The following is a 25,000-nucleotide window of genomic DNA, read 5'->3' on the forward strand; positions in this document are numbered from 1 at the left end:
ACTGAGATCTAAGATAGCAAAAAAAAATTCTCGAACTTCGCTTGCCAGGATATGTACATGTAACCGTGCATTTGCAAAGCAACAGAAGAGGAAATCATTGAGGAATAGGAAGCGTACAAAGAAATATTTAATGAGAAAATTTGTAACGTCAAGAACTTAATTAGTTTCGTTTAGATTTCTTTAAACAAGCCGCGTCTCTCTTTTTTCCCGTAAAAACACTGGTGCAAACGCAAACGCAACTGTGCCTCTTGTCTGAATTCTGCCTTCAAAATAATCGGGCTAAGTTGATGATTTCACAGGGTTTAACCATTTGGTTGTGGTACGAAATTCCCTCAGAAGCAATGGCCAGTTACGAGTTACAGCAGTTTTATTTCACTTTATGACAGATACATGTCAAGCTGAGAAAAACTGTATACTTTTTTATTGGTTAAGACCTGAATGATAGTTTGGATATTTTAGAATCTCTCGTTTATTTTACAATGTCACTTAAATAGTAGCAATTCATATATGTTCGTAAATTTTGTGTTTGTAAATTTTCCCTGTTACTTTGTACGTTTCAAGCTTGGTACCTTGCGAGCCAAGGAGACTGGCGTTTCCTTTTAAGATAAAGTGGGCACTTTTGCCGCTTTTCCGCCCGGTCATGTCAAGCAGAGTTGATACTATGAAACCATTTTTTAATGTTCGTAATTAATTATAATTCCGGAGGGAGGTAAGCCTTAGTTTCAACCGTAAACCTTTTCAGTTTGGCAAAACATTTTACCACTTCAAACTGATAAACGTTTGTCAACTAAAGATCCGCGCTTGTAGTTTGGACTGCAGGTCTGTTTATTTTCACGCCCCCATATCGCGTACGCTTTTAGAGGCGGCCGCCAACCGGATGCCAATTTTGTTTTGAGCGATCACCCCAAGCTTTGATTCCAGTGAACGCTATGAACTTGGCAAACATACACCAGCACCGAGAAATTTTTGGAATCGATCTTTCCTTAGAGAAAATTCAGATTCACAGCAAACTGGAACAAGACGTATCCGTTCCTTCCTTTTACCAAGAATGAAAAAGGGTGGCAAACAGAAGTGGAAAAACGAGAGCAAAATAAAACTTGACCACCATTGAAGACCACGTGGTACTTCGCTTCGCGATGTTCGTCTGTTCAGTTTCTCTGTTGCCTATCTCAGGGGTTTTATAGCACAAAGCGTTATTAGAAATAGTAATTTTAAAAAACAGTATGAAAGATCGGTTCGAGTTCCGTGGATAAGTAAATTATTCCACTTGACATAGAAAACTTGACAAACGGAAGTTAAGGTTCCATTCGAAACAGCACCGTTCAAAACCAAAGATAAACTTCATAGTCATAAAGTAAAATACTCCAGGCAAATCACACGATAGTCCGCTTCAAGAAAAGAACACGCTGTCTTATTATTGTGCCCTTGTTGCCTTGGTTTCAGACTACCTGGATGTGACCTCTTATGAGCTTGCGTTGGTGTCTGTTACTCATGGTGCGATGACAGCACAATAATAATGCATTTTCTTTCCAAGTAAATCACACGATCGTCCGCTTGGAGAAATGAACACGCTGTCTTATTATTGTGCCCTTGTTGCCTTGGTTACAGTTTCGGGGGGTGGGTGGGCGTAAGAGCATTATTTACTGGCAAAACGAAAATTTCCAATAACTATCGCTGGCTGGGAAGGGTTTCAACATGATAAATGCCGCTGGCTGGCGCCCACAGCGAAATGTACACCTTCCTGGCTAGGAAGAGGCCTCAAAATAATGGATGCTGGCTGGCGACCTCGGAAAATAATATCTTGCTAGCTGGCTCTGAAGAGCGGATATTTATTTCCCAGGGTAGTTAAATATTAACCAAAAATGTCTTAATCGATGCCCACATATCGTGTAAGTCAATAACAGATGAATTCAGAAAAAGTGTTCGTTGGGTACTCCTGGAAATAAAATAATCATCACTTTAGGTAACAATTCCCAAGTTCTGAACAGATTCACCTTGTTGGTGCCAAAACAAAATGTATGTGAGAGAATAGGCACTTTGTTCTAAAGGTTAAGAGGATATAACACTGTTCATTTTGTACTAAACTCAACTGAAGCAAGAATCACTAGTGTGCACAATACATGTACATACAACTTTATTAAGATGCTTGGCATATGTGAGATGAGCAGGCAAGTGATCTGGTTTGCTCTTCAATGACTCCTTGTACCATTGTTCAGCTTCTTCTTGATATCCGGCTGCAGAGTAAGCCTCCCCTGGAGATTCCAAGAACAAACTGAAGTTAATGTTGAATCTTATGATGCTCCCTTTCACATTTCTCACTGTGATAACATAAATTATTTTACTCTCATCTATGAACACAGACATCACGAAAATTCAAAGGTTTGCATGAATGGACAACCAACATAGGCAACCTTTTAATTAAACACTTTTTGCCTTAATTAACAGTCAGCTCCTTTGACAATAACTTTGTATTTTCTTCTTCTTGTATACAGTAATTAACACGTCATTAAATTCATAACTTAATTACCCATCAAGTTGAACAAACTGTGAGGTTCATAATGAGAAGGTCTAGTTTCCACTGCATCCAAGTAGACACTAATAGCTTCCTGTTAAAACAATAATAATGTTATTACTATACTTATACAGTGTAAAATAAATGCCCATTATGATGCTTCTGTAAGCATAGTAAAAAAGTTAAATGGGATATCGATATTATAAGGCCCCAGGCAAAAACAGGAGCCCCCCAAAGGCTCTGAAAGTTTGCAAAGTATTCTGTTCTCAAAAAAAGTAAAGCAACCACACCTTGGTTAGTAATAAGGTATAAATAATAATCCCTATCTAAAATCGTCTGGGTGAAAATGTTGGCAAGGGAAGTGAGCCACGCAAAAACTGGCTCAATAACAAATCTGATCCAATTACCCATGTGTTCGCATCATGTCTACCCAGCCCCAAATTATCGAGAACACTCAACAGTTTTAAAAGCTAAGTATTGCTCATTATGATTGTGGTGGCTCTCAGAAGTGTTTTATACGAAAGACTTGGCTTATTCTTTGCTAGACTTCAGTTATTTCATGAAGAATTTTGAAGAGACATTTGTACTGTGCAATTCCCAATAAAATAAGAAAATATATAAATTATCTGTCATTTAATTAGGATCTACTGGTAATAATAATGTTGAGTACTGACCTCTAGTCTTCCCATTTGAGCCAAGATTCGACCAAGGTTGTACTTAATGGATACAACTGCATGTGATAGAATTATTACAAAGAAATGTGGTCAAAAGTTTTTATAAAACTCTCCTGGTCTGTTACTGGATGCAGGGCTGGCGTAGTTGTGAGAGCACTTGCCTCCCACCAAATGAATGTGGCCTGTGTTCGATTCCCAGACTTGGCATCATACAGTATGACTGTGCATTGAGTTTGTTGGTTCTCTCCTCTGTTCCGAGAGGTTTTTCTCTGCATGGGTACTCCAATTTTCCCTACTCCTCAAAAACCAACATTTGACGATAATTTGTTGATTTCAGTTTACAGTGTTCCCAATTATTAATTGCTGCAGCACTAAGAATACTAGGCACTTAAATAAAGTTCCTTTACTTACAGAGTAATAATAGTAAAATAATAATTATAACAACTTATCTAAGTGTCAATGGATTTAGCACTATAGTAATGACATTGACTCAAATCAAATGAAATTGGTTTTTGTGGGGAGGGGAAAACCAGAGTACCCGGAGAAAAACCTGTTGGTGCAGAGTAAAGATCGAACCAACAAACTCAACCCACACATGATGCCGAGTCTGGGAATCGAACCCAGGCTCAATGATGGGTTGTGTTATTATTACAAATGTATAAAGGGTTATGAATTCGTTACTTTCTAAAGAAACTGTGGTGCTCCATTGGTGGGAAGTGAAACTTTGTTGATAAGGGTACATACAGTTCTGTACAAGTCATATGTAATTTAATATAATAGTGAAATACATAAAATTATAAGATATACATAATATAAGATAATAATAATTTAAAATATACATATAATAATATAATATATACTATACTATAAGTATAGGAAATCGTAGGAAGGCCAGTGCATTTCGAAATGTATAGGCACCACACCCTGTAGAGAAGTTCAGTTTGAGCACTCTTGAAACATCACGAGGGACCATAAGTCACGAAATGCATGATCAAGTTCATTGATTTTTTTTATTTATTGTATACTCAACAAAATTAATCTATCTCGTTGTTTCCATAGCAACTTCCGTATTGCACTGATATAACTTATAATTTATGCATCTGCCATTGACCAATCAGAAACAGGGTTCTCCCTAAATTTTGGAGTAGAAGGAGAATAAAATGGAGCCGGCAGAGGAATTTATAAACACGCGCAAGTGCCTTCCATGTGCCTCTGGTGTGAGGAGGAGGGGAGGGGAGGGTACCTGCCACATCTCAGCAAGTCCACGATGCCACTTTCCTGCCATTTTGCACGTGTTGGAATACAGAGTATGTTGTCTTATATGGAGTGCTTTTCGTCGGTAACCACTGCCTTGCAATCTAAGCCTGTTTTGTTTGCTGAACGTTCGATCGATTCAAGCGTGCCGAAATTCTCAACGGAACTTTCAAATTTATTCGGTCAAAAACATTTTTGGACACTTGGCTCTTTAAGGAAAACTTTATTTTTTTCCGAATGTATGTACCCATGGGAAAGTAAGTTGCCGTTGGATGCAAAACAAACTATTTCTTTATTTATTTTATTTGGATTTGAGTATAGCCGGCGCAGCCAGGACGACTAGCCGGCAATTATCGCCGGTCGCTGGGGCTTACGGAGATCTCTGCAGAAACCTAATATTTTGTTGAGTATATAATTATATAATAATAATAATAATAATAATAATTATAATAATAATAATATAAATATATAAATATACATAATTTAAACACCATATGAAAGATCTGTGCAGTGACATCTTGAACCTTACATGTAGGTCGACAAAGCTCTGAAAAAAGGGCTAATGCTTGAAACATAATACCTCACAAATCTGAACAGTGGTTAATTACTTATGTTAGTTTCACCAATTTAAGTTTATTACTTACTAGAGTGTGCGTGATGTTTGGGATCCTTCAAGCCATGCCCACTGATGGTTGAGGAATTCCTTAGAACCTAAAATTGAGTAAAAATGTTAAATACTATATTAGATAAAGCCAGATTTACAAGTCAGCAATTGAAGTGAACAATATGGATTGGATAACAAATAAGGAAAATGCTTATTCTTTAATTTACAAACTGTTGTATTCTACATTGGATCATGGTAGTAAAGTCCATTATATACATGTAGGGCAGACAAAGATATGTCATTAAATAAAGTACAGTCGTCCGGGTGAGTGTAGTCCTGAGAAGGACTGTTTGAGATGACATTGACTGACGTTTCAACAACCTGAGCGGAAGTCATCTTCAGAGTCAAGTGATTTGTGTAACGTCAAAAGATACCATAAGAACTCCGGCCGTAGATGTCATTGGTCAACTTATTCGTGACGTTATTGGTCGACTGTCAGTTGAGCCTAGATGTAATTGGCTGGGAAGACTAAACAGTGATAGGTGCATGCGTTTCGATTCGTCTATAGGTCTAAGGTACGTGTATCGTAGAATACCTTGGGCAGTACTGTGAGAGTAAATCAGTGTGTTGATGATCAGTGTGAAGATGACTTCTGCTCAGGTTGTCGAAATGTCAGTCAATGTCATCTCAAACAGTCCTTCTCAGGACTACACTCACCGGGACGATCGTACTTTACTTAAGGACGGTGCCTACTTATTCATTTTTGCCACGGTGTGTGCCATTATGCAGAAAATGTAGATCTTAACAAGTGTTATTGAAATCCAAAAAGAAAGTTGGGGGTAACCACGCTTTTTTCAAAGATAATTCATGAATACTATTTGGAAAAAGCTTTAAAATACAAAGCAATGTATGGCGTTCTTTCTCAAATTGAAGCTTAATCATCTCTTAAAAATGCATGGTTACCCCCAATTTTCTTTTTGGATACCAAGAGTACTTACTAAGATCTACTTTCTCCGGATAGTTTTAAACCGCGCAAAAATATCCTTGTAGTAGTAAGCATCGGCGATAGGAAATCCGAGTATCTGGAGATGTGCAAAACATATGCGCAAATTTAACAAAAGTAGGCACCGTCCTTAATTATATGACTCCTGGGTCCAAATCATTTACAAAGACAGGGCTTGAAATTAAATTTTTTGTTCAGGTGCCAGCTGGCGACTATAATGGGGAAAATTTGGTCGCCAGATCATAGATTTTGGTCGCCAAATTTGCATGCAAGAAAAATTATACATAGGTCCTTTATCCTTGCTTTTCATCTCTTCAAAACGTAGTTCTTTATTCTGCTACAGCTTGGGTAGCAAACAACTTACCTTTATCGTGAGTAAACCCAATACTACAATTGCTCCGTCGGCCTAGGCCCTCACACAACCGCAATGCTCGTACCAGTCTCCGACCGAGAAAAGGAGCGGCTCATTTACGGTTTCAGTAACAATAAAAACAAGGTGACACACGCTAACACCAACCTGGTGTGGCCAATACATCACGCATGTTTTTAATTGCATGACACACTCTTAATGTGATCCACCTTCCCACACGCTTGCCGTGGGAGAACAGTTTGGCTGTTCCCAACCCATCTTACCACATGTATGGCATGTGAAGCTGCCACTTAAAGGGGTGCTAAACACATCAGCTTGGTATGTTAGCTACGCCATGGTGATGAGGCCAAAAAGGTAGAAACAGCTGGCCATGGCTGCTAATTGACCGGGTGAAATGGTTGTGCGCATGCGTGATGTGTTGTCCACACCGGGTTGGTGTTAGCGTGTGTCACCTTGCTTTTATAGTGACGGTTTCAGTACCCTCAAGAACTAGAGGAACTTGGTTTCTTAACATACTTCGATCTCTACCGATATTTATCTCCATTTATTAATCACCTTGTGCAGTCAATGTTTCAGGAGTCCGCTTTCTAATAGAGGGGACAAGTTCTGCAATCCACTTTACGTTAAGGGTACAGGTTGCTTTTTGAAGGTTCCATGCAAATTTCAAACTCGTTATGTGATGTCCAGGTTCATTATCAATATATTATCAATATCAAGCTAGTTCCAAGGAGGTCCTTCGGTAATATGGCTAAAATCTACGTTTTCAGCACTCGCAAACTGACGATGGATTTAAATTTTCAATTAACCTTCTTGCTGAATCTTCGTCTTCCAGGCGCAAAACTCACGTAACTGGCAAGAAGCATACGGTGTTTAAGTGCGCCCAGGATCCCATGAAGCCACTGAAACAATATGGTGCCTAGCAAACGCGGTGATCGAAGTATCGAAGTACATTTGTGCTATTAATTAACAGTGAGAAACCGATTTTCTTGTAGTATTTATACATTATTTTAATGGGGAAAGAAGGTGAGTCGCTGCCAGTTCCGAACGATTTCATCATATAAAGATTCAAATACAAAAGTTGTCATCATATAAAGATTCAAATACAAAAGTTGTCTGCTGTTTATCCTGGGTTGTCAGACAAAACGTGATTCGCCAGTTGCCGACCAGTTCTGAAAATCTAGTCGGCAGCACTCAATTTTTGGTCACATTGGCGACCAGTGAGTCGCAATTTCAAGCCCTGAAAGATATGTCAGGAAAAATATTAAATGAGACATCTTGCACCTAAACTGACCTTTAACTAGTATACACTAATTAAAATTAAATTTAAATCATACTAGAGATTTTAATACCCAGAATGTCTTGTTTAACATCACAGCATATTGTCATTTTACAAATTTCAGAATTTTCCAGACCTTAACAGCTTGTTCTTGATGCCCCATGTCAGACAAGACAATGCCTAAATTCAGATGAGCAGCTAAGATAAAATTAAAAACATTGTAAAATCACCCAACAATCTTTAATATACAGTACTGCTTAATTAATTAACAGTTATCAGCCTTGCACCAGATACAATTTGCGTCATGCTACAGGAATCAGGTTGCAAGTGACATTGAAAATTTTGCAAGTACAGTGGCAATCTTAATTGGTCTTTTGGAAAGATCAGTCACTAGATTTTGATTTGTGTGAAGTGTTAACTAAGATGTAAATGGCCCATTTGCAAAGAAAACATACATACATACTGCGTAAAAGTGCAGCACATTTGTTGTTGTTGAATGTGGCAAGAGGTAACCATGGCAACCTAGCCACAGGTCAACCTCGGCATCTGTCACACTAGATCTTTACACTGGAAATAAGTTCTAAGTACACTTGCCATTTCTTGCCCTCAAAAGAAGTTGGGTGGGTGGGACAAAAGCGAAAGCAAAGGCAGGCATGAGGGAAACAAATTAAAGCAACAATGCGACAATGTGACAATACAGGTAACTAATTTATAGGGTGCTAATAAATTCCATTTTAAGACTTAAGGCTTTTATATTAAATCCTTTTATCAACCTATTCACTCCTAAGGGCACCCCAAGTTGATTTATAGATGACACTCCCAGGGGACAAGGGATTTAAGGGAGCCAAGGCGACAATGGGTCAGTAGAAATCGTGAAACAAAATTGTGGTAATAACTCAAACATTCAGATTAATACTAACCAGCTAATCTTGGTCTAAAATGAATGGCGTTTTTGTAACTTCGGACTGCTTCACTGTAGCGTTTTTCCTCAGCTAAGAGAATCCCCCTGTACATGAAAGAAAATTTTAAAACTAAAGTCCAACCTCATCCAAAACTGTTAGTATTACAAATTAAAGCAATATTAAAAACAAGACATTAAAGACTTACAGGTTGTAATGGGTGTCAGCCATATTGGAGCGATACGAGAGAGCTTTCCTGTAGGCCTCTTCTGCTTCTTTTGTTCTTTTTTGTGAGTTCAGTGCATTCCCTAAGTTTGACAATGCTGTCGACAGTATTAAAAGTAAACACCTCTTATTAATGGAGTTCAAGGGCCACTCACTGTAACTATAAGCACTTAGCTCACAGTACAGATCAAGAGACGAGGTTTTAGTAAATAACCTTGTAGACTGCATCTTTGAATCAAATACTGTTACAGTAGTAACAAAAACTTCTTTTTTTAATCAAGTAGCATTCAAAATTCAAAAAGGACAAAAATGTGGTTTTTGATTAATATTTTTCCCAGTACTTTATAGCATTTTGAAATGCTCTACAAGCACTTCACATGTATATTAAATAATTCATTTTACAAAAATTTAGGAAAAAAACTTTCAATGAATTTATTTATTAATTATACAGTGCGCAAGAGCTGTAAGTTCAACGTTCTCACCTTTAGCAGCATTTACAGGGATCCCGGATCTGACAAAAGCAAGAGAGTATAGGATGTAACTACTACAATGTATGATGAGTATAAACAATAATGTGAAACCCAACTCCCCCAGATACATGTACTAGGTTGTCATGATAACCACTATTTTTCAGGACAGCCAGGCTGGCAATGCAGCTATCAAAGAGGTTCATTTTTGCAAATATTTCTATGGTGGTCAGCTGGCCTACCCTAATGTAGCCTGCATTTCTTGCTTGCATTAACTAACTTTATTACCTTTAATAGCAGTTACTGTAATTAATGAAGAAACCCTCCAAAAAAAAACCCGTGCTTGAACACGGCTAAACTTTTTTTCCAGGCTTTCTTCCCAACTGCTTGAGGTCATTGCTTAACTGCACTGATATCCAACTGTCATAATTGCATTTTTTCTTAAGTGTGTATATTTTGACTGTATAATATTATTCTTCTTTACAATAATTAATTTACAATAATTAATTATACATGTAACTATTATTAAGTATTACTAACTAATAATGTATTATTATCCATATTAAGAATTGCTTATAGTTGATTATTAATACACCTGTAATATAAATAATAATTAATATTAATAGTAATAAATATACTTTTTTTCAGGGTACAGCTCCATTATTACTCACCAGTAAACTTTCAATAATTGATAATTAAAAGTGATAAACACCCAACAAGTCTTCCAAATGCAATTAGATCTTCAGCAATTTAAAATAAACACAGTCTAATAGCAGTCCACTGGCTACTCACGTCACTGCAAAAAAATACATCCACAAAAAGAATTATCTCAATTAAAAGTAATGTACTTTACCTGTACAGAGTTTCCTCATTCTGCCAGTCCCAGTTCCTCATGACAGTTCTTGCACAAAGTAACACCATGACAAACAATAACATGGCACTCAACACCTTCTTCTGCCACTTATTACAAGCATGCCAGATGACATCTACACCAATGGCAATCAACAAACAATATCCTACACTAGGAATGTACAAAATTCTCTCTGCCACCACGAAACCAACATAGAAAAATAAGTTGCTTGCTGGTAGAAAGGATAGTGTTGAAATTCCAAGTGCTACAAGTGCAGCACGAACAGAACTTTTATGATTGAAAATTCTCATTGGCAAATTGTTGTTTTTATAGACAAGTGAACCATTCGTGCACTTTAACAACACTTTCTTCCCATTCTTTGAAAACATTTCTTTACTATTCATTGCAGATAGAGGCGATTTATTAATTTTTTCTCCCTCAGCAGGCCCTTCTGTGCTTGGAACAAAACAAATACATCCAAAGAAACAGCGAAATCCCAAAGTGGCAATAAATCCGTAAAACAAGAAAATGATCACAACGCGTACATCAAGTAATGATTCTACCAGGGGTATCGCATCCATGGACCAATCAAAACTCAAAGTTCTTGGACATAGCAGGAGCCAGAAATTAAATGCTGGTAAATACAAGAAGGTCAAAAGTCGTGTCACTAAGTTCTCAGAATTTGCAGACGGATTGTCAGATGGAGAAAAATCCGGTGCTTGCTTTCCCATAATGGAGAATCGGAACAGCAAAACCACAATTCCAGTGCAGAATACTGAGAGGAGACGTAAGCCACTTCCTTTCTGAAAAGCCTAGACAAACAAAACAGCAAATTAGACAATTTATAACATAAACAGTCACTGTGTCTTTCACAACTGAAAAGTTTATACTACATGTAAATCCACTTAAAAGCGATAATTTGAAGATTATCAGACATTGGTTGTATTGGGGTTCTGTCAACTGAAGGTAATTTTTTAATTGTACTAGTCTATGTGATTGAGGTCAATAATTTTATTCACAGACTATATCTAAATGTACAGTGTGTACCATTATTAATTTTTCATTACTGTAACATCAAAGTATTTTGTATATGTACTGTGCAGGGCTTTCAATAAAATTTTGAATAGGTGTCTACCTATATGAGAGAAGGTGCATGGCTGTGTCGGTGTCACTCAATATGGGGGTCTAGGGGCATACTGCGCCAGAAATTTTTGTAATCTAGAAGCTCGGAAATAACTTTCTCAGGCATCAAAATTAGCTAAAGGTAATGACAAAATATTTATGAACAAAAGGAACAGCAATTCTAATTTTTACAAGACCTTCACTTCAATTTATTAAGAGTTATTATAGTATTGTTCAGTACAATAAGTAAAAAATTATTCAAAATACTTGTTCCAGAACGTGATTTGGGTGTTACAAACGGCGAGCCAGCATTAGCCATGCGCGTCTCGCATTTAATTTATTAAATAGTCTAAGCGCCCATTTCACATAGCACTGCTGATAAACAGTATTTCTAAAGGTCTAAGCACCCATTTAAAACAGTTAGCTTTCAACAACTGCGTGGCTTGCATGTTGACTCGCATGTCCTTGCGGATGGCTCACTGGCTTGCATATTGTACTACAACGTCAAGTGATTTCTTTGGAAAAAATGCAAACAATTCAGTCTGGCCCTGCTTGGCAGCCATCTTTGCTAAGAAGCCGACGTGGAAATGGCGTAAAGTGTTTTGATCATGACTGATCACAAACACACTCAAGAGGAAGAACACAATATGGTTTATACACAAATTCTCAAGACAATACTGTAGGCAAATTTTGAACATTTTTTGCACTACTGAGTGGGTACGAGCGCTGTCAACATTATTTTTAAGAGGTTTGTTTTCAAAAAAGTTGTAGACGGTCACCAAGTACATGTAGCTGGTGACTTGATGACCCACAGCCTCCAGAGCTCCGGTGGTAGCAGGCTTCTATGTTGAAAGCTGTGACTGTGTATCAACCATGATTATTATTTAATAACTATGACAATTAAGCTTATTAATGTCTGGGTTTATACAAACCGTAATCATGACTTGCACCAGCAACATCTTAAACTTATAATCAAGCTTAGCAATCCACAATTATCTACATCATCATGTAAGAATGTACCTAAATATGGCAGCTTTCAAATTAAACCTTATCTACATGTATATTGCATTGCAAAAGGTCTTTGAAACAGTAAATAAATGCAATATTGTAATTTATGAAGTTCAACCCCTTGACTAAGAGGGCCTCTTTATACATGATATTATTTTCTGTCTTAGGCAGACTAATATAATTATTTTTACATGTACTTGTTAACAGGGAACCCCTAACAGTACTGTAACTACACTTGCCTGTGTCAGTTCTCCAGAAAGACAGTATTTCCTCCCTCTGCTTAAGATGACAATGATCTCATACACAGCACAAGTTCCCAGGACAGTGATACCTTGTTCTTTGCTCAACATGCTTGCAACACTAAAAACAAAACATAACAATATCCAGGTCCACTTGGTCTTCCTCCAGCCAAGAAGTGAATCCCTTGAAGATGCCTCGTCAGGCGATCTGATGTAGGCCAGTAAAGATAAAATAAAAAAGAGACAAGCTTGTATGTCCGCTCTTCCAACAACTCCTGTCACAGCCTCTGATGTCAAAACAAAGAGAAAGTTACAGAAAAGCTAAGGGTGAGTTTGATACAGACATGTAATACAACATGCAAGTACTATCATAATGATGTAATGAAAAATTGCTAAATATAAATTATTGATCAGTACATAATAATTTATTATGTAAAGCTAATTATACTAGTCTTAAATTCAATAAAAGCCAAAACAAATATATAATTATATTGATTTTTAGCCATCCTTTTAAAGTTTTGTGTGGTAATTAATACTTGTCTATTGAAGGATACAGTAATTCCCATAAAATACATCAGACTATTGTCTTTTATATTCATTACTATTTAAAGGACTTTCCCAGTTTCCTCACTAGAGAAGATGCTGCATTTTAATTAAAGTACATCTATGTAGCAAACTTTAAGATAAACTTCACTGTGAGTGAAAAATGGCTAGCACTATCATAAGTCTATTTTTAACAGCCTATTTGAATAAATTATCTTTCTTTGTAGGTAAACTGAAGGTACCGATTAGCAAAATAAAGGCAAGAAATTATCGTACCTGTATGAATTGAATGTACAGCAAACAAAAGCCCTCCTATTAAACTTGGAAAATGTGCATGAAGAAGTGTGTATGATAAAATCACCACAAACCAGCAAACAACACTGTGCAGTAGAACATTCACCAGATGATACCCAAATGGATTTAAGCCATCACAGTAGTGATTAATCCTGAATGTCGCAACACACAGAGGTCTGTACGATTTATGGCTCCCACTGTGAGTCAAAGGTGTGCCCCAGAAATCATTGAACAGGACATTGCTCCATGGAGTAGTGGAGAGCAAATCAGAATTTTTGATGATAGCACGGCTGTAATTGAAATAAAAATTGTACAATGTAACATCAAAAAACCCTACCACAAAAACTTCACCTGATTGGACTCAACAGGTTATTATTAGCAAAAAAGGCTATAATTGTGGACGATATTACTTTCAATAATATCAATATCAATATCAATATTGCGATAAAAAATTGGTGATATATTAATGATCTTATTGAAAGTAGTCCGCCATATCATAGCCTTTTTCACCCTAACCTGCAGTCACCTAACCCTACTATGTACTAGTGCATATGGCAATCCATACAGTAATGCAGATGTATTGTAATCTGCTGTGCACATCCTATAAATCAGATTCTACAATCCTTTTACAACAGTCTAGATTGAAGTCAACATCTTGAATGTACTTTTCCTGCATACCTTAAAAACATTTTTGCATGCAAGCAGAGTGACTGTAAATCATTCTACTTGTAGCATGGTGTCCATTGTACCTCCACAGCAGTGTTGAGCTGCGTTATTTGGGCTTCTTCCTGAAGAGTGTAATGTTGGGTGGGGTGGGGTAGGGTGGGGTGGTGGAGCGGGGTTGAGAAGTGGCCTTCATTTCAGGTAAATTGGCCTCTGCACTATACTCACCCTACCCTACTGTCTATTAAACTTAAATCACATTGTATATCGTAACATATCCGGTGTATTTCACATCATACCATACATACTGCATGTAATATTTAATTTCTTTCATAACATTTTTGTCATATCTACACCTGTAGTACAAGTAACGTTTAACTTAATGATACATGCATTAGTAGATTATACTGACTAATCGGCAACCTTCAAAGTATTTTAAAATCTATTTGACACTCTTAACACTCTTGCTTTAATTAATATTTGTATTCAACAGTTTTTACAGTTTTGTACTCGCGCCTTTGATTTTCCCACTCAGTTGTATCCCTTTAGTATCGTGTAATCTTTTTCACTGATTTCTAACTATTAATTATTCTACAGTTTGTAATTTACACCTACTTGTTACCTACTTTATTTAAAGCCATGCACTTACTTGTAAACATCCCTCAACTGAAGATGGATACTGAGTATCCGAAACAATTTTGTCTTGCAAATTTAAAAGTTGTGTCGTCTTTTTTAAATGTTTGATTTCAATCTTACTGCTACGAAAATTTGGTATTTGAATCTTAATTTTATAAACGAGCTGAACGCAACATTTCATGCAGGCTCCATACAATAACCCAACTTGAAGAATTCCAAGGAGAAATTGAATAAACAAGTACTGTCAGTATTAAGTTGTTATGGATGAACAAAAAATTAATTATAGGTTGGGGAGCAGCCTTTCATTATCTCTTCAACCTTTCTTTAGACATTCACAAAAAATGACAAATACCTGGTTGTACTAGCTACCATCAGGCTGATGACCTACAGTTCAAGATTTGTAAAACCCTTGTCCTCACTTATGAGTGCTACAGGGTTTTGATCTTATTTACAGCAGTAATAAATTCTTTTCTTAAGAACAAGATTGCTAGCCAGGTTGCTCAAAACCTTTGCACATCTATTGTTAGCACATAATTTGTGACAATTTTGCACAAAACAGTGTTGTCAAAACTTGCTTTGGTTTTTATTTTGAAATGAAATAAAATTGGTTCTACTGTTGCCTGTACATGTATATTATTGTAATACCTTAAACTTTTTACGATCAAAATTATTATTTATAACTGCCAGTGAGCTTAAAATACATGTATGTGACAATGAATTGATGAGAGGATAGTTTAAACTGTTGGCCATGCATAGAACAATATGACTCCACTGTAATGTTTAAAAACAGAAAATTATTTAACTGTTAATAATATTATATTACAAGGTTTCCTAACCAATACCAAGAGGGATACATGTACCGGTATGTACAGGTTGTTAGTGGAAAATACACTGGTTAACAAGACATCTTGATGTTGATTTATAACACATTATAAAAAGTCATTTTTTATTTAAAGAATGCTGTATTTCTGGACAGCATAATTTTAGAATTTGAAAGCTGCCCTCTCTTCCCTGAAAGCATAAACAGCTTCATGTATGTACATATACAGTATGCATGTACTTATTACAGAAAAGTCACATTTGTTTTTTACTGTGACAGAAATGAATGTGAATGTGACACACTCTAGCTATCATTAGCAAAACAGAAAATACTGAGTAGATTGAATGACAAAGCAACACCAGGACCACCCGGGTACATTTGTAAGGTCTCAATAATTCATACTTATAATTTGCAAAACTAAACTATAATTGCACCTTTAAATTATTGTTTGTGAGTCATTGACCACCTACATTAAATTTTGTAAGGAGTAACCAATTATTTAAAGTTGTGGATCTTCTCTCTTCTTTTTCCGTAAAAGCTACATGTACTTCCTAATATCAGGACAAAATATGAAACAAGTTTTATATTATTGACTTCATGTGGTGCTGAGAGCAATAAAAATATTAATGTTAGCTGTGTATAAATGTGCTTCCATTATCAGAGGTCATGTTGGCTGAAGGTATAACATGATGAAACCTTCTTTGAAGACGCTCACAGTTAAAAGAAAATGACAGAAAAAGAGTTACATCTGCGACAGCAACAGTGACATTCATGAAATAAGAAAGCGAGATTTAAAGACAAAAAAGGCACTGGAACCTTCCTATGGTAGGCTTCAATTATTTATATTTAATTGCAAACCTACAATTTAATTGCTTTTTAACTCATTTTGATGATTTACAGTAACATAAACATAAGTTGATATCTTTCATTTTCAAAGTTGTAAAAATATATTAGTGGTAAAAAGTTAATGTCAAAATTTGACATTAACTTTTTGCCACTAATGTATTTTTAATATATTTTTAAACATTTAATGTTTCATGTCACTGTCAAAACACTTGCCAATGAAAGCAGTGGTATTTGTACCCTTAAATTGACAAGACATGCTAGGAGGGTACAAAAATACAGCTGTAACATAAAAACAAGGATTGCAATCTCAAAGTCTATCTGCCTTAAATAACGTACTTTTAAAAGCCTCTAATTTATTTACTGTAACCTTGTTCTTAAAGTGCCAAAGAGCAACAGATGACGAAAAACTTCTCTCAAAATGAACAACTTACAACTTGAATTTTGGTTTCAAAAAGGTAATGCTTTTGCGAAAAAGAGAAATAACAAAGAGAAGCGCTAACCGCAATACATGCATAACGAATGAAGGACGCCCTCAATGTACATTATTCACATTAAGTAAGCTGAGTCTAAAGCTTATCATAAGGTTGAGAAAGATAGGTTTTCGAACATTTTATCTTGTAACATTCGAATTTAACACGTCTCAATGCAATTCTCCGGCAATTGAGGATTCATTTGAATGTCGATGCACGTCTTTAGATCATCATTGTTTTACTTTGAGTTAAAAAACAATAATCTACAAAGACAGGTGGCAGTCAAAGTCCGACGAAAAGTTCGGGAACTCCGTCATGATCAAAAGTTCTAGCTAGTTTTCAGATTTCGTTGCACGTTCCACTTTAATTTCATCTGTATACAATTTGAAGATTAAAGACTTCAAACCATTTGTTTGACCACGCGAACAGCTATTGTAGACCCAACAATGGTAAGCTTACTGTAGTTTAAGAATTTATGAGTTAAAGTGGGTTTGTGAACGGCTTCCGCTTTGCGAAAAAAATTATATTACAAAAGAGTGCGATAAAAAAACTAACAAAGCTTTTCATAACCGCTAAACATTTCGACGGTGAGTGGAAAAAAAATCACTGTATCTTTCGCGATCATCGTTGAAGAACAAGACTTCCCGCCCTCAGAAAACATGCATATGAATACATGACAGCATCACAAAGACTTGCCTGTCATCGTAGACAAACTCTGCAGAAAGTGAGTTTAAATAACACAGGAGTCCCGCCAGAGAGGAAATTGTTGCCGTATGCCACCATTTCCATTTATCATTCTGCATTCCGCGAGTTATTAGCACTTATATTAAACGACCTTCAGCAGCTAAGCGTTTAACACCTCCATTGTTGTGATTCGAGACTTGGTAGCCAGGCCAGAGTTTCAGATTCAGCTGAGATCGGCAAAAATTTGTGCAAATAACCAGAACGCACTCCAACAAAAGAATGGCGTTTCTAAGTTTATGACGTACTTTCTCACAAATGAAACCTGATTTTCCATGGACCTTGGTTTGTTAAAAGCGGATTGAACACAGTTTGCTCTCTCTTTGTGGTTTCACACACCCTTGGTATGGATAACTTGGTTTGCCTTCATGCCAACACAGTGTTTTTAACCGGGGTTTTTAAACACTGTGTTGGCATTTAAAAATAGCCTCCGAATTGCTGATACAACAAATGGACTATTAAATTGAACACAATGAAATTTTGTTGCCGCCGTTGTAGGTGACAACGAATTGGGTTCCCGCAAGTGAACAAACAATTCATACCAGTGGTGATTTCACACAAAAATATTATATTATGGAAGTCTCTTTGGACCCGTGAGCAAAGTGCTCGAGAATTTATTAGAATTTTGATAAAACGCGAGTGACAAATTATGTTCACAATCTTGGGTTTCTGACTTGATCCAAGCATTGAAAAGAAAATTATCTTTCTTGCCGTTTTAATACAATTGTTCCAGCAAAGTCGAGTCAACTGTCAAATTTTCCTTTCACAATATTAAACAGTGATAATGGTTAGGATTCGTCATGAAAAAAAGTGTAAATGCGCTCAAATAAAAATCCACTTGAGGCTATTTTTGTATTTGACCTTCCTGTAAAGAAGTGTATCGGTGCACTCACTCGTGAAATATTTTTCAACACTCGAAGAGAAATTCTGCATCTCCGCGCGGCCATGTAATATCACCCATTAAGATACTGATGTAATACCAGGATTTTCCATTTTCTAAAAACTCATATCTTAGCTCCGCGGCAGTGAAGATTTGATTTTTATCTTTCGGATATGAGGATATAGGTGTCATCGTGGTAACTAACACGATTAGCCAATAAAAAGTGAGTGTCCCCTTCCTTGTAAGATACTTTTGTGCTGTAGTATAAATGTTCTCCACAACGTTAACATTTTTATGACTAAATATTTGACATTATCGTGATTTAATAGTTTTTCATAACTTTCCCATCTGGTTTCATGTTACACAACTGACATGCGTGTTTTAGCGGTTGATGACCTTTTTTTCACCATTTCGGAAATGAATAAAATTATGTGGTAAATACTCTTTTTCTTTGGCCATCTCAGTTTTATCACAAATAATACACAAATAGCGGTGACAAACATCAGATATGAACGCCTGTTGGGACTGCAGTGACTTTTATATGGGAAAAACTAAAAGACAATTGCATGACAGAAGCATGAGCATTTATGGTTTTCTTACGTCGGTTCTTGTGCACCATGTTACAGCAACTGGTCACAGCTTAAAATGGGATCATTTTGAAATTTTAGCGAAAGGGCGATCCGACACTCAGTGTAAAATAATTAAAGGAGGCACTGTTGGTCAAAGATTTAGAGCCAACCTTAAATGAATATGTCAGCAGCAAAAAGCTGTGTCTTTATAAGTTTTCTATTTTCTTTTTGTCACCTCTATTGTTACTGAATAGTTAATGATTAACAAGTTCGTGATCCCGTATATTTAAACTCCAATTTTGTGTTAACCGTCACATCTGAAGAGGTATACAGAAGCATACGAAACGAAAGTTAATTTCAATTGGTGCGTTTATATCTGATGTTTGTCACCGCTGTTTGTGTATTATTTCTAAATAAAATAAGTTGTTTTTAATCTGGACATTTCATCAGTATCTAAATATAATAGATAGAACAAAAAAGCGGTTCAAAGTCGATCTTGAGTGCTCCTCTTGTTGGCAGGGTCGGCTAATAATTTATGACAAGTATCCTCGACTTCTTCTTTGCCTCAATGTTTATACCTATCGACAATCAAAACAAGGAAATGAGAAAATGCAGGTGCCAAAGTTCACGTGAGTAATGGAGTAAAAATAGAAAAGCTTTCAAAAGAAAAGCGATACCGTGAGTTCGGAAGTTGATGTACATTCGTAGAAAGCGTCTGGTGGTGCAGTGAAGTTGTCCAAAAATGATGATAAGTGGTTGCATATGTGAACAAAATAACAAGAATATGCAAGTTAAGCCACAATCATTCAGTTAGCCATGATGCGTGTATTCATAGTACAAAGGGTTGTCGTAAGTGCGTAAGTGCAGCCATGCTTTACCCAAACCTGGTTTCTAGGAACTTGGCTTTAAGATGAACGCTCAATACAGAATTCTAGAGATCGTCTTTTCATGTCGTACTTATATATTACACATAACATGAGAATTTTATTCCATAAAGCTCATTTGTACAAATCTATACGCTTTTTTTTCACATGTGAAAAAGGCCTATACAGCCAATCAGAATGGCGTACAGCTATTTCACATGTGGAAGTATAACCAATCAACGATAGTGTAAAGGCGTTTCCATGCCAATCACTCGTGCATCTCATGCAAATCGTGCAAATCGTACTTTGTTATTGAATTAAATTAAATTTGCATTTGGTTCTATTGTTAGTGAGTTTTTGTTTCTAATTCACGTTCAGAAAACTATTTTAATGAAAATTCTCATGTTATGTGTAATAAACAGTTCACGACATAGAAAGTGCGGCGTACGGGGTTTTATTCACTCGTTGTTTGAGTCAAAAACCCTCACTCGTTCGTTCCTCGCTCGTTCGGGTTTTTGACACAAACAGCTCGTGCATAAAACCCCGTACGCCGCACTTTCTATGACGTAAACTATATCTCTGTGCACCACTTAATGTATCCCAATAAATTTCACATTGGTATAAACGCTGTTTTCATTATCTGGTCAGTCGCTCGCCAACTATATAATTAAAGCGAATTCGCGCCTTTGTGTTGTAAACATTTCTCCAGGAGTTTAATCCTGACCATCTTAATTTAAGATAGCCATGATTAAAGTTTACTTTTAAAGTTCACGTTCAGCCTTAAGGCAGAATAATTCGAGAAACATCTAAGGCCAATTTCCGGCTCCCCTGCGGCAAAACAACAAATTGACAAAAACTTTGAGCAGACAAAAGAATACATTGCATGAAAGACTCTGAAGTGGATAAAAGCGCTGGAAATAAAAAGGGAAGCAATTAGAGGCAATTTCCTTTCTGAGAAATCAGTACTTGTCGATAGTTGCTCTTTCTTAGATCACATGCATGCCACGTGAGTCCGTAGTTCCTTAGAGAGCGATTGAAAGCGCTGGTTTTGAATGCTTTTTAGGGCAGTATTTGTGTGACGGCTATCGACGAAAGATACAACTGCCGTTTTCCGACCAAGTGCGGCATTTACACCAACCTCGTTCCCAGGGTCTCTCTTCTCTGCCTCCATTGTCGTGTTCTATTCTCAACGCTCAACGACAATGGAGGCGGAGAAGGTAGACCCTGGGAACGGGGTTGCATTTGCACTTGAAATTAAAAATACTGTCATTGCCACTGAAAACAGCTCTAGGCAATGAGGCCCAGTTTTGTGACTATTGATGACAACTCTGAATACAGTACTCACTCCTGATGACAAATTTGAATACAGTACTCACATTATTACTATCTACAAAAAGGTCAGTAGAAGGTAAACGGCATATGAAAAGGACGGGGGTGCTGGTCGTACCTTTTAGGGGTTAAAAAGGCGGCTTTGGTACCTCTTAGGGTGTTCAGCCTTAAAAGGTCCACAGCAGGAGCTTTAGGTACCTTTAAGGGTATTGAGCCGAAAAATTATGATAGGAGACATTTGATAATTAACCAATTTTTAATTTTGTCTAATTAAAACCCTGAAATCAGGACCTCTTAGGGGTGAAAAAATTTACATGTTACGCAAGACAGGATCTTGGTACCTCTTAGGGGTTCTTTTCAATATTTCCCACGAGCATACCCGTCCGAAAATCAGCCATACTACCTAAATTAACCTTACATATGCATATTGTCATAATGTGTGCATGGTTATACATGTGTGGTTATTTGAGTAAAAGCACAGACTTAACTTGGAAAGGGTTCAAGAAAGAGCATTTACTTGCAATTTTTTTATGATAAAAAGGCAGAACACAAAGAGTGGCTAAAAAGGCTGGACTTCAAGCCTGTATCGAATAGGTGATTACAAGATGTCTTGATATTGATGTAGAAGGTTAAACTTTTTAGTTCCCGAGCAAGCTTAGTGAAATATTTTTAAACAAGATAAATATTACAATTTGAGATGTGTCGATTTCCCTGTTCCCAGCTTTAGAACAGTGACATACGAGAAACCGCCTTATCTATTAGGTCTCTCTCTGTGGGAAAAATCACTCAGTATACACTCATAGCCTATAAATAAATTCCGATTTAAAAAGCTGCTTGTGAACTTGACGTCTCAATATTATCGTTAGATCGCTAATGTAGGGTAGTATTTGTACAGATAGGTAGGTAAACTTTATTTATCCACGGTAAATTCATCAGCATAATAGATAACCTTAGAAAATACATTTAACTAGACCTAACATTAGTTACAATTAAAATTCCATCTTACATTATGCAATAGAAAGCAAACGCTACTAAAAAGCTGTTTTCCATGAATGTCGTGCCTAAAATACAGATTTTATTAGCTTGTTGAAATGACAAAGGGAATCAGCCTGCCTTGGGTTAGAAGGCAGGCTGTTCCAAAGAACAGCACAACCGAATTAACGCTCTTTCATACACCTGTCATTGTAAACCCCCACCCCTCCCCCGGGGAAACATGGGGCATGGGTAGGGCTTTGTGGGGTCTTTGACTCTTTGCCTTGCCCGAGGGGGTGGGGGATTAATTCATTTTTTTGCGTTGCCTTCCCAGGGACGTACCGGAGTTGTGCATTTTGGTCTTTGCTTTTCCCTATGGGGTGGGGGATTAGTACGTTTTAGTCCGTTGCCTTGTCCGAGCAAGAAGGAGTGAAGACACCTTAATAACCCGGTTGGAAAGGGGTCAGAATATGCACAGTAAGAAATAGTAAGGATTGACAGGCCTGCACAACTCCTTAACGGTTGAGAATTTTGAACTGTATTTTCAGTGTTTGACCTATTTAAAACTTTTCTCTTACGAGCATTTCTTTTAGGAATTTTCCCCTTTGAAAAGATATGAATGGTGGCTCTTTGAAAATTTTCCGTAGATAAGGCTGTTTTTGTATGAAAGCACGTTTAGGGATTGGCACTGCCGGGTGATACTGTGTCACAAAGGGCAAGATATCTTTAGGGATTTTATTCCTTTGCTTCAGCGCTGGGGGTTTACAGTGACAGGTGCATTAGTGAAAGTCAAATGTACATGAATCAGGATTTTTTTCATTTCAACCCTTAATGTCTATTCTATTTCCTTTATTTCCTTTTTGGCTGTCCAATTCTGCCCTACATATAGAATTCGATCCCTTGGTCAGTTATAGTTGTCAGTGATGTTTTTTTACAGGCTTCACGAATCCGCCACCCAAGGGCTCTTTGCACACCCACAAGAAGAAAAGAAACTTCCAGATTAAACGGTATACGTGAGGATTTAGCAAGATGGGATTTGTTATACTCTATTGAAGTGTCAGTGGTTTAGCTACAAAAGCTAAGTGGCAACACTGTAAATTAAAAGATGAGAGAATACAATACAATACAATACAATACAATGTTTGTTTATTTCCACCATTCGCAGATCTCTCTGAATTACTGGTAGGGTCAGACAATGCACTCACAAACATACAAATATACGTGTAGTTATAAAAATATGAAGACATAAATATAGTATGGTAGCAATATAGTAAAATCGAATGGGCATAATTACGCACAAAGGACGTTTTTGTTTGTCCACTTTGCAAATAGTTACGAAATTTACAAAGCTTCACTAACATATTTATACAACATATACTTTAGACGCGAAAAAACTGTCAGAACCTTTGACAATTACGCAAATGCGACCAATGTTCTGTCTCATTGAGACTCTATGTAGACATGCGAATTCGTTAATTTGTTATGATTTAGTTCGTTCAATGCAAATAATGCAATTGCTTGCGTTCATCCTGTCATATCTCATTGCATGTATCACATGTTAAGGCAAACACACTATAGGTCGGAAATATCTATTCATCTGCTTAAGAGACAAACGCCAGTATCAGTCAAGAGAGGCACCCTCTTACTTTAGTTTTCCAGTTTTCAAAGGTAAGTCGATTATTATTTCATGCTGGAAAAAGAAAACAACTCTTCGAACAAATTCCCAAGAGTGTAAAATTGTTATCGTCCTCAGGAGCGTTTCAAGAGGCCCGAGTTTTAAACAAGATGGTCCAGAGAGTTTGGGGGTTGTTTACAAAACTAAGGACGATTTTAGCGCCGTATTGACGAATATTTAAGGAGCCGAAACAGCTTTTTGCTTAATTTACTCGTAGAAATTTCTGCAAGGGTCCGGATGTTAGCAAAATTTTACATTTGTCCATATCTTGAGAGTGAAGTCAGTTGACAAAGTGCATAATCTGATATTCTATAGAGCAGGTTCCAGCTGATCTATGGAAAGCATATGGCCGGGGCCAAGATGACCCGCCTTCTGGGTTCTTTAATTTTTTTGTGCGTTCCTTTATTTTGCCAACGCGGCTTTTTCACGATCTTTTGCTGCTTTGCCGGGAAATCAGCAGGTAATCATGAGCATCAGTTGAAGCCTAAAACACTAAAAAAATCATTTACCCATAAAATTGTCCCTACATCCAAAAGGCCTTAATCCAAGCAAATCATCATACTGAAAACCGTCGAGTTGACCTCTCAAAATATCGATTCCTCCCTTGACTGCAATCCGCTTCAATTCCGTCCTTTGTCCCTCCATGCTTGCACGTCTTTCGTCTTTCACTCGTTTGTTGTTCATCTTCAGTTGCTACTGCTTTTGATGTTCCTTTTTCATCTTATGAGCAATATGGTGACACGAAATGACTTCAGTAGAAGAAACCTCAAAATATGACCGCCAGACAGTTGAATAATTAAAGTAGCGTGCATAGCCGCATATGATACTCCCTTGCGCATAACCGTATGGCATGACCACGTTGACATTTGAATGCCACAAAAACATCGGTTTAATTCCAACTCTTGCGCTTAACGTTGTTATTAACTGAGGCTATTGCAAAAAGTACTGAGTAGTTGTTCTGTAGTTGACTACCATTCACACATTGAAAACTCAGTCGCGAAAAAATTTTTCCCTTAATCGCGTTTGATGTATTCTAGAGCAAACCTTTAATTGAAGTACAATCATCATCATGAGAACTGAGGGGACAACCGAAAAGCTGTCAGTCTTCAATTTCCTTATTTACTAAAGGAAGTCTACTCATGTGCATCAGGCATCGATATGAGAAGTTATTAGTTACTAAGAATAAATAAAATTTA

General features: G+C 36.9%; 2 protein-coding genes across 7 annotated transcripts in view; one reads left to right on the plus strand and one right to left on the minus strand.

Moving 5' to 3' along the window:
* The window catches only part of LOC138008329 (protein O-mannosyl-transferase TMTC2-like), a 29,936-nt gene extending 12,266 nt beyond the window's left edge, over positions 1 to 17,670 (minus strand). Inside the window, exons 1-12 of the mRNA XM_068855639.1 lie at positions 17,472 to 17,670; positions 13,323 to 13,630; positions 12,504 to 12,790; positions 10,138 to 10,946; positions 9,300 to 9,328; positions 8,801 to 8,915; positions 8,614 to 8,699; positions 7,830 to 7,891; positions 5,085 to 5,151; positions 3,187 to 3,242; positions 2,528 to 2,606; positions 2,131 to 2,252 (exon numbers count right to left, since the gene is read on the minus strand). Of these exons, the coding sequence (XP_068711740.1) occupies positions 2,131 to 2,252; positions 2,528 to 2,606; positions 3,187 to 3,242; positions 5,085 to 5,151; positions 7,830 to 7,891; positions 8,614 to 8,699; positions 8,801 to 8,915; positions 9,300 to 9,328; positions 10,138 to 10,946; positions 12,504 to 12,790; positions 13,323 to 13,630; positions 17,472 to 17,578 (2,127 nt within the window). The 5' untranslated portion in view covers positions 17,579 to 17,670. The remainder of the gene's footprint in view (positions 1 to 2,130; positions 2,253 to 2,527; positions 2,607 to 3,186; positions 3,243 to 5,084; positions 5,152 to 7,829; positions 7,892 to 8,613; positions 8,700 to 8,800; positions 8,916 to 9,299; positions 9,329 to 10,137; positions 10,947 to 12,503; positions 12,791 to 13,322; positions 13,631 to 17,471) is intronic.
* LOC138008330 (homeobox protein not2-like) overlaps positions 12,690 to 25,000 on the plus strand; it is a 19,102-nt gene continuing 6,791 nt past the window's right edge. The window contains exons 1-3 of one of the 6 annotated variants that reach the window (XM_068855640.1): positions 12,690 to 12,830; positions 16,121 to 16,284; positions 23,067 to 25,000. The exon at positions 23,067 to 25,000 is cut by the window's right edge and continues 1,365 nt beyond it. The gene's annotated coding sequence lies outside the window, so the exon portion shown is untranslated. Of the gene's footprint in view, positions 12,831 to 13,273; positions 13,413 to 16,120; positions 16,285 to 20,924; positions 21,226 to 22,474; positions 22,617 to 23,066 lie in introns of those variants that run through there. The other 5 variants (XM_068855641.1, XM_068855644.1, XR_011124231.1 and 2 more) reach the window with 5 other exon arrangements.

This window comes from Montipora foliosa, chromosome 6 (genome assembly GCF_036669935.1).
Source record: "Montipora foliosa isolate CH-2021 chromosome 6, ASM3666993v2, whole genome shotgun sequence".
Lineage (NCBI taxonomy): Eukaryota > Metazoa > Cnidaria > Anthozoa > Scleractinia > Acroporidae > Montipora > Montipora foliosa.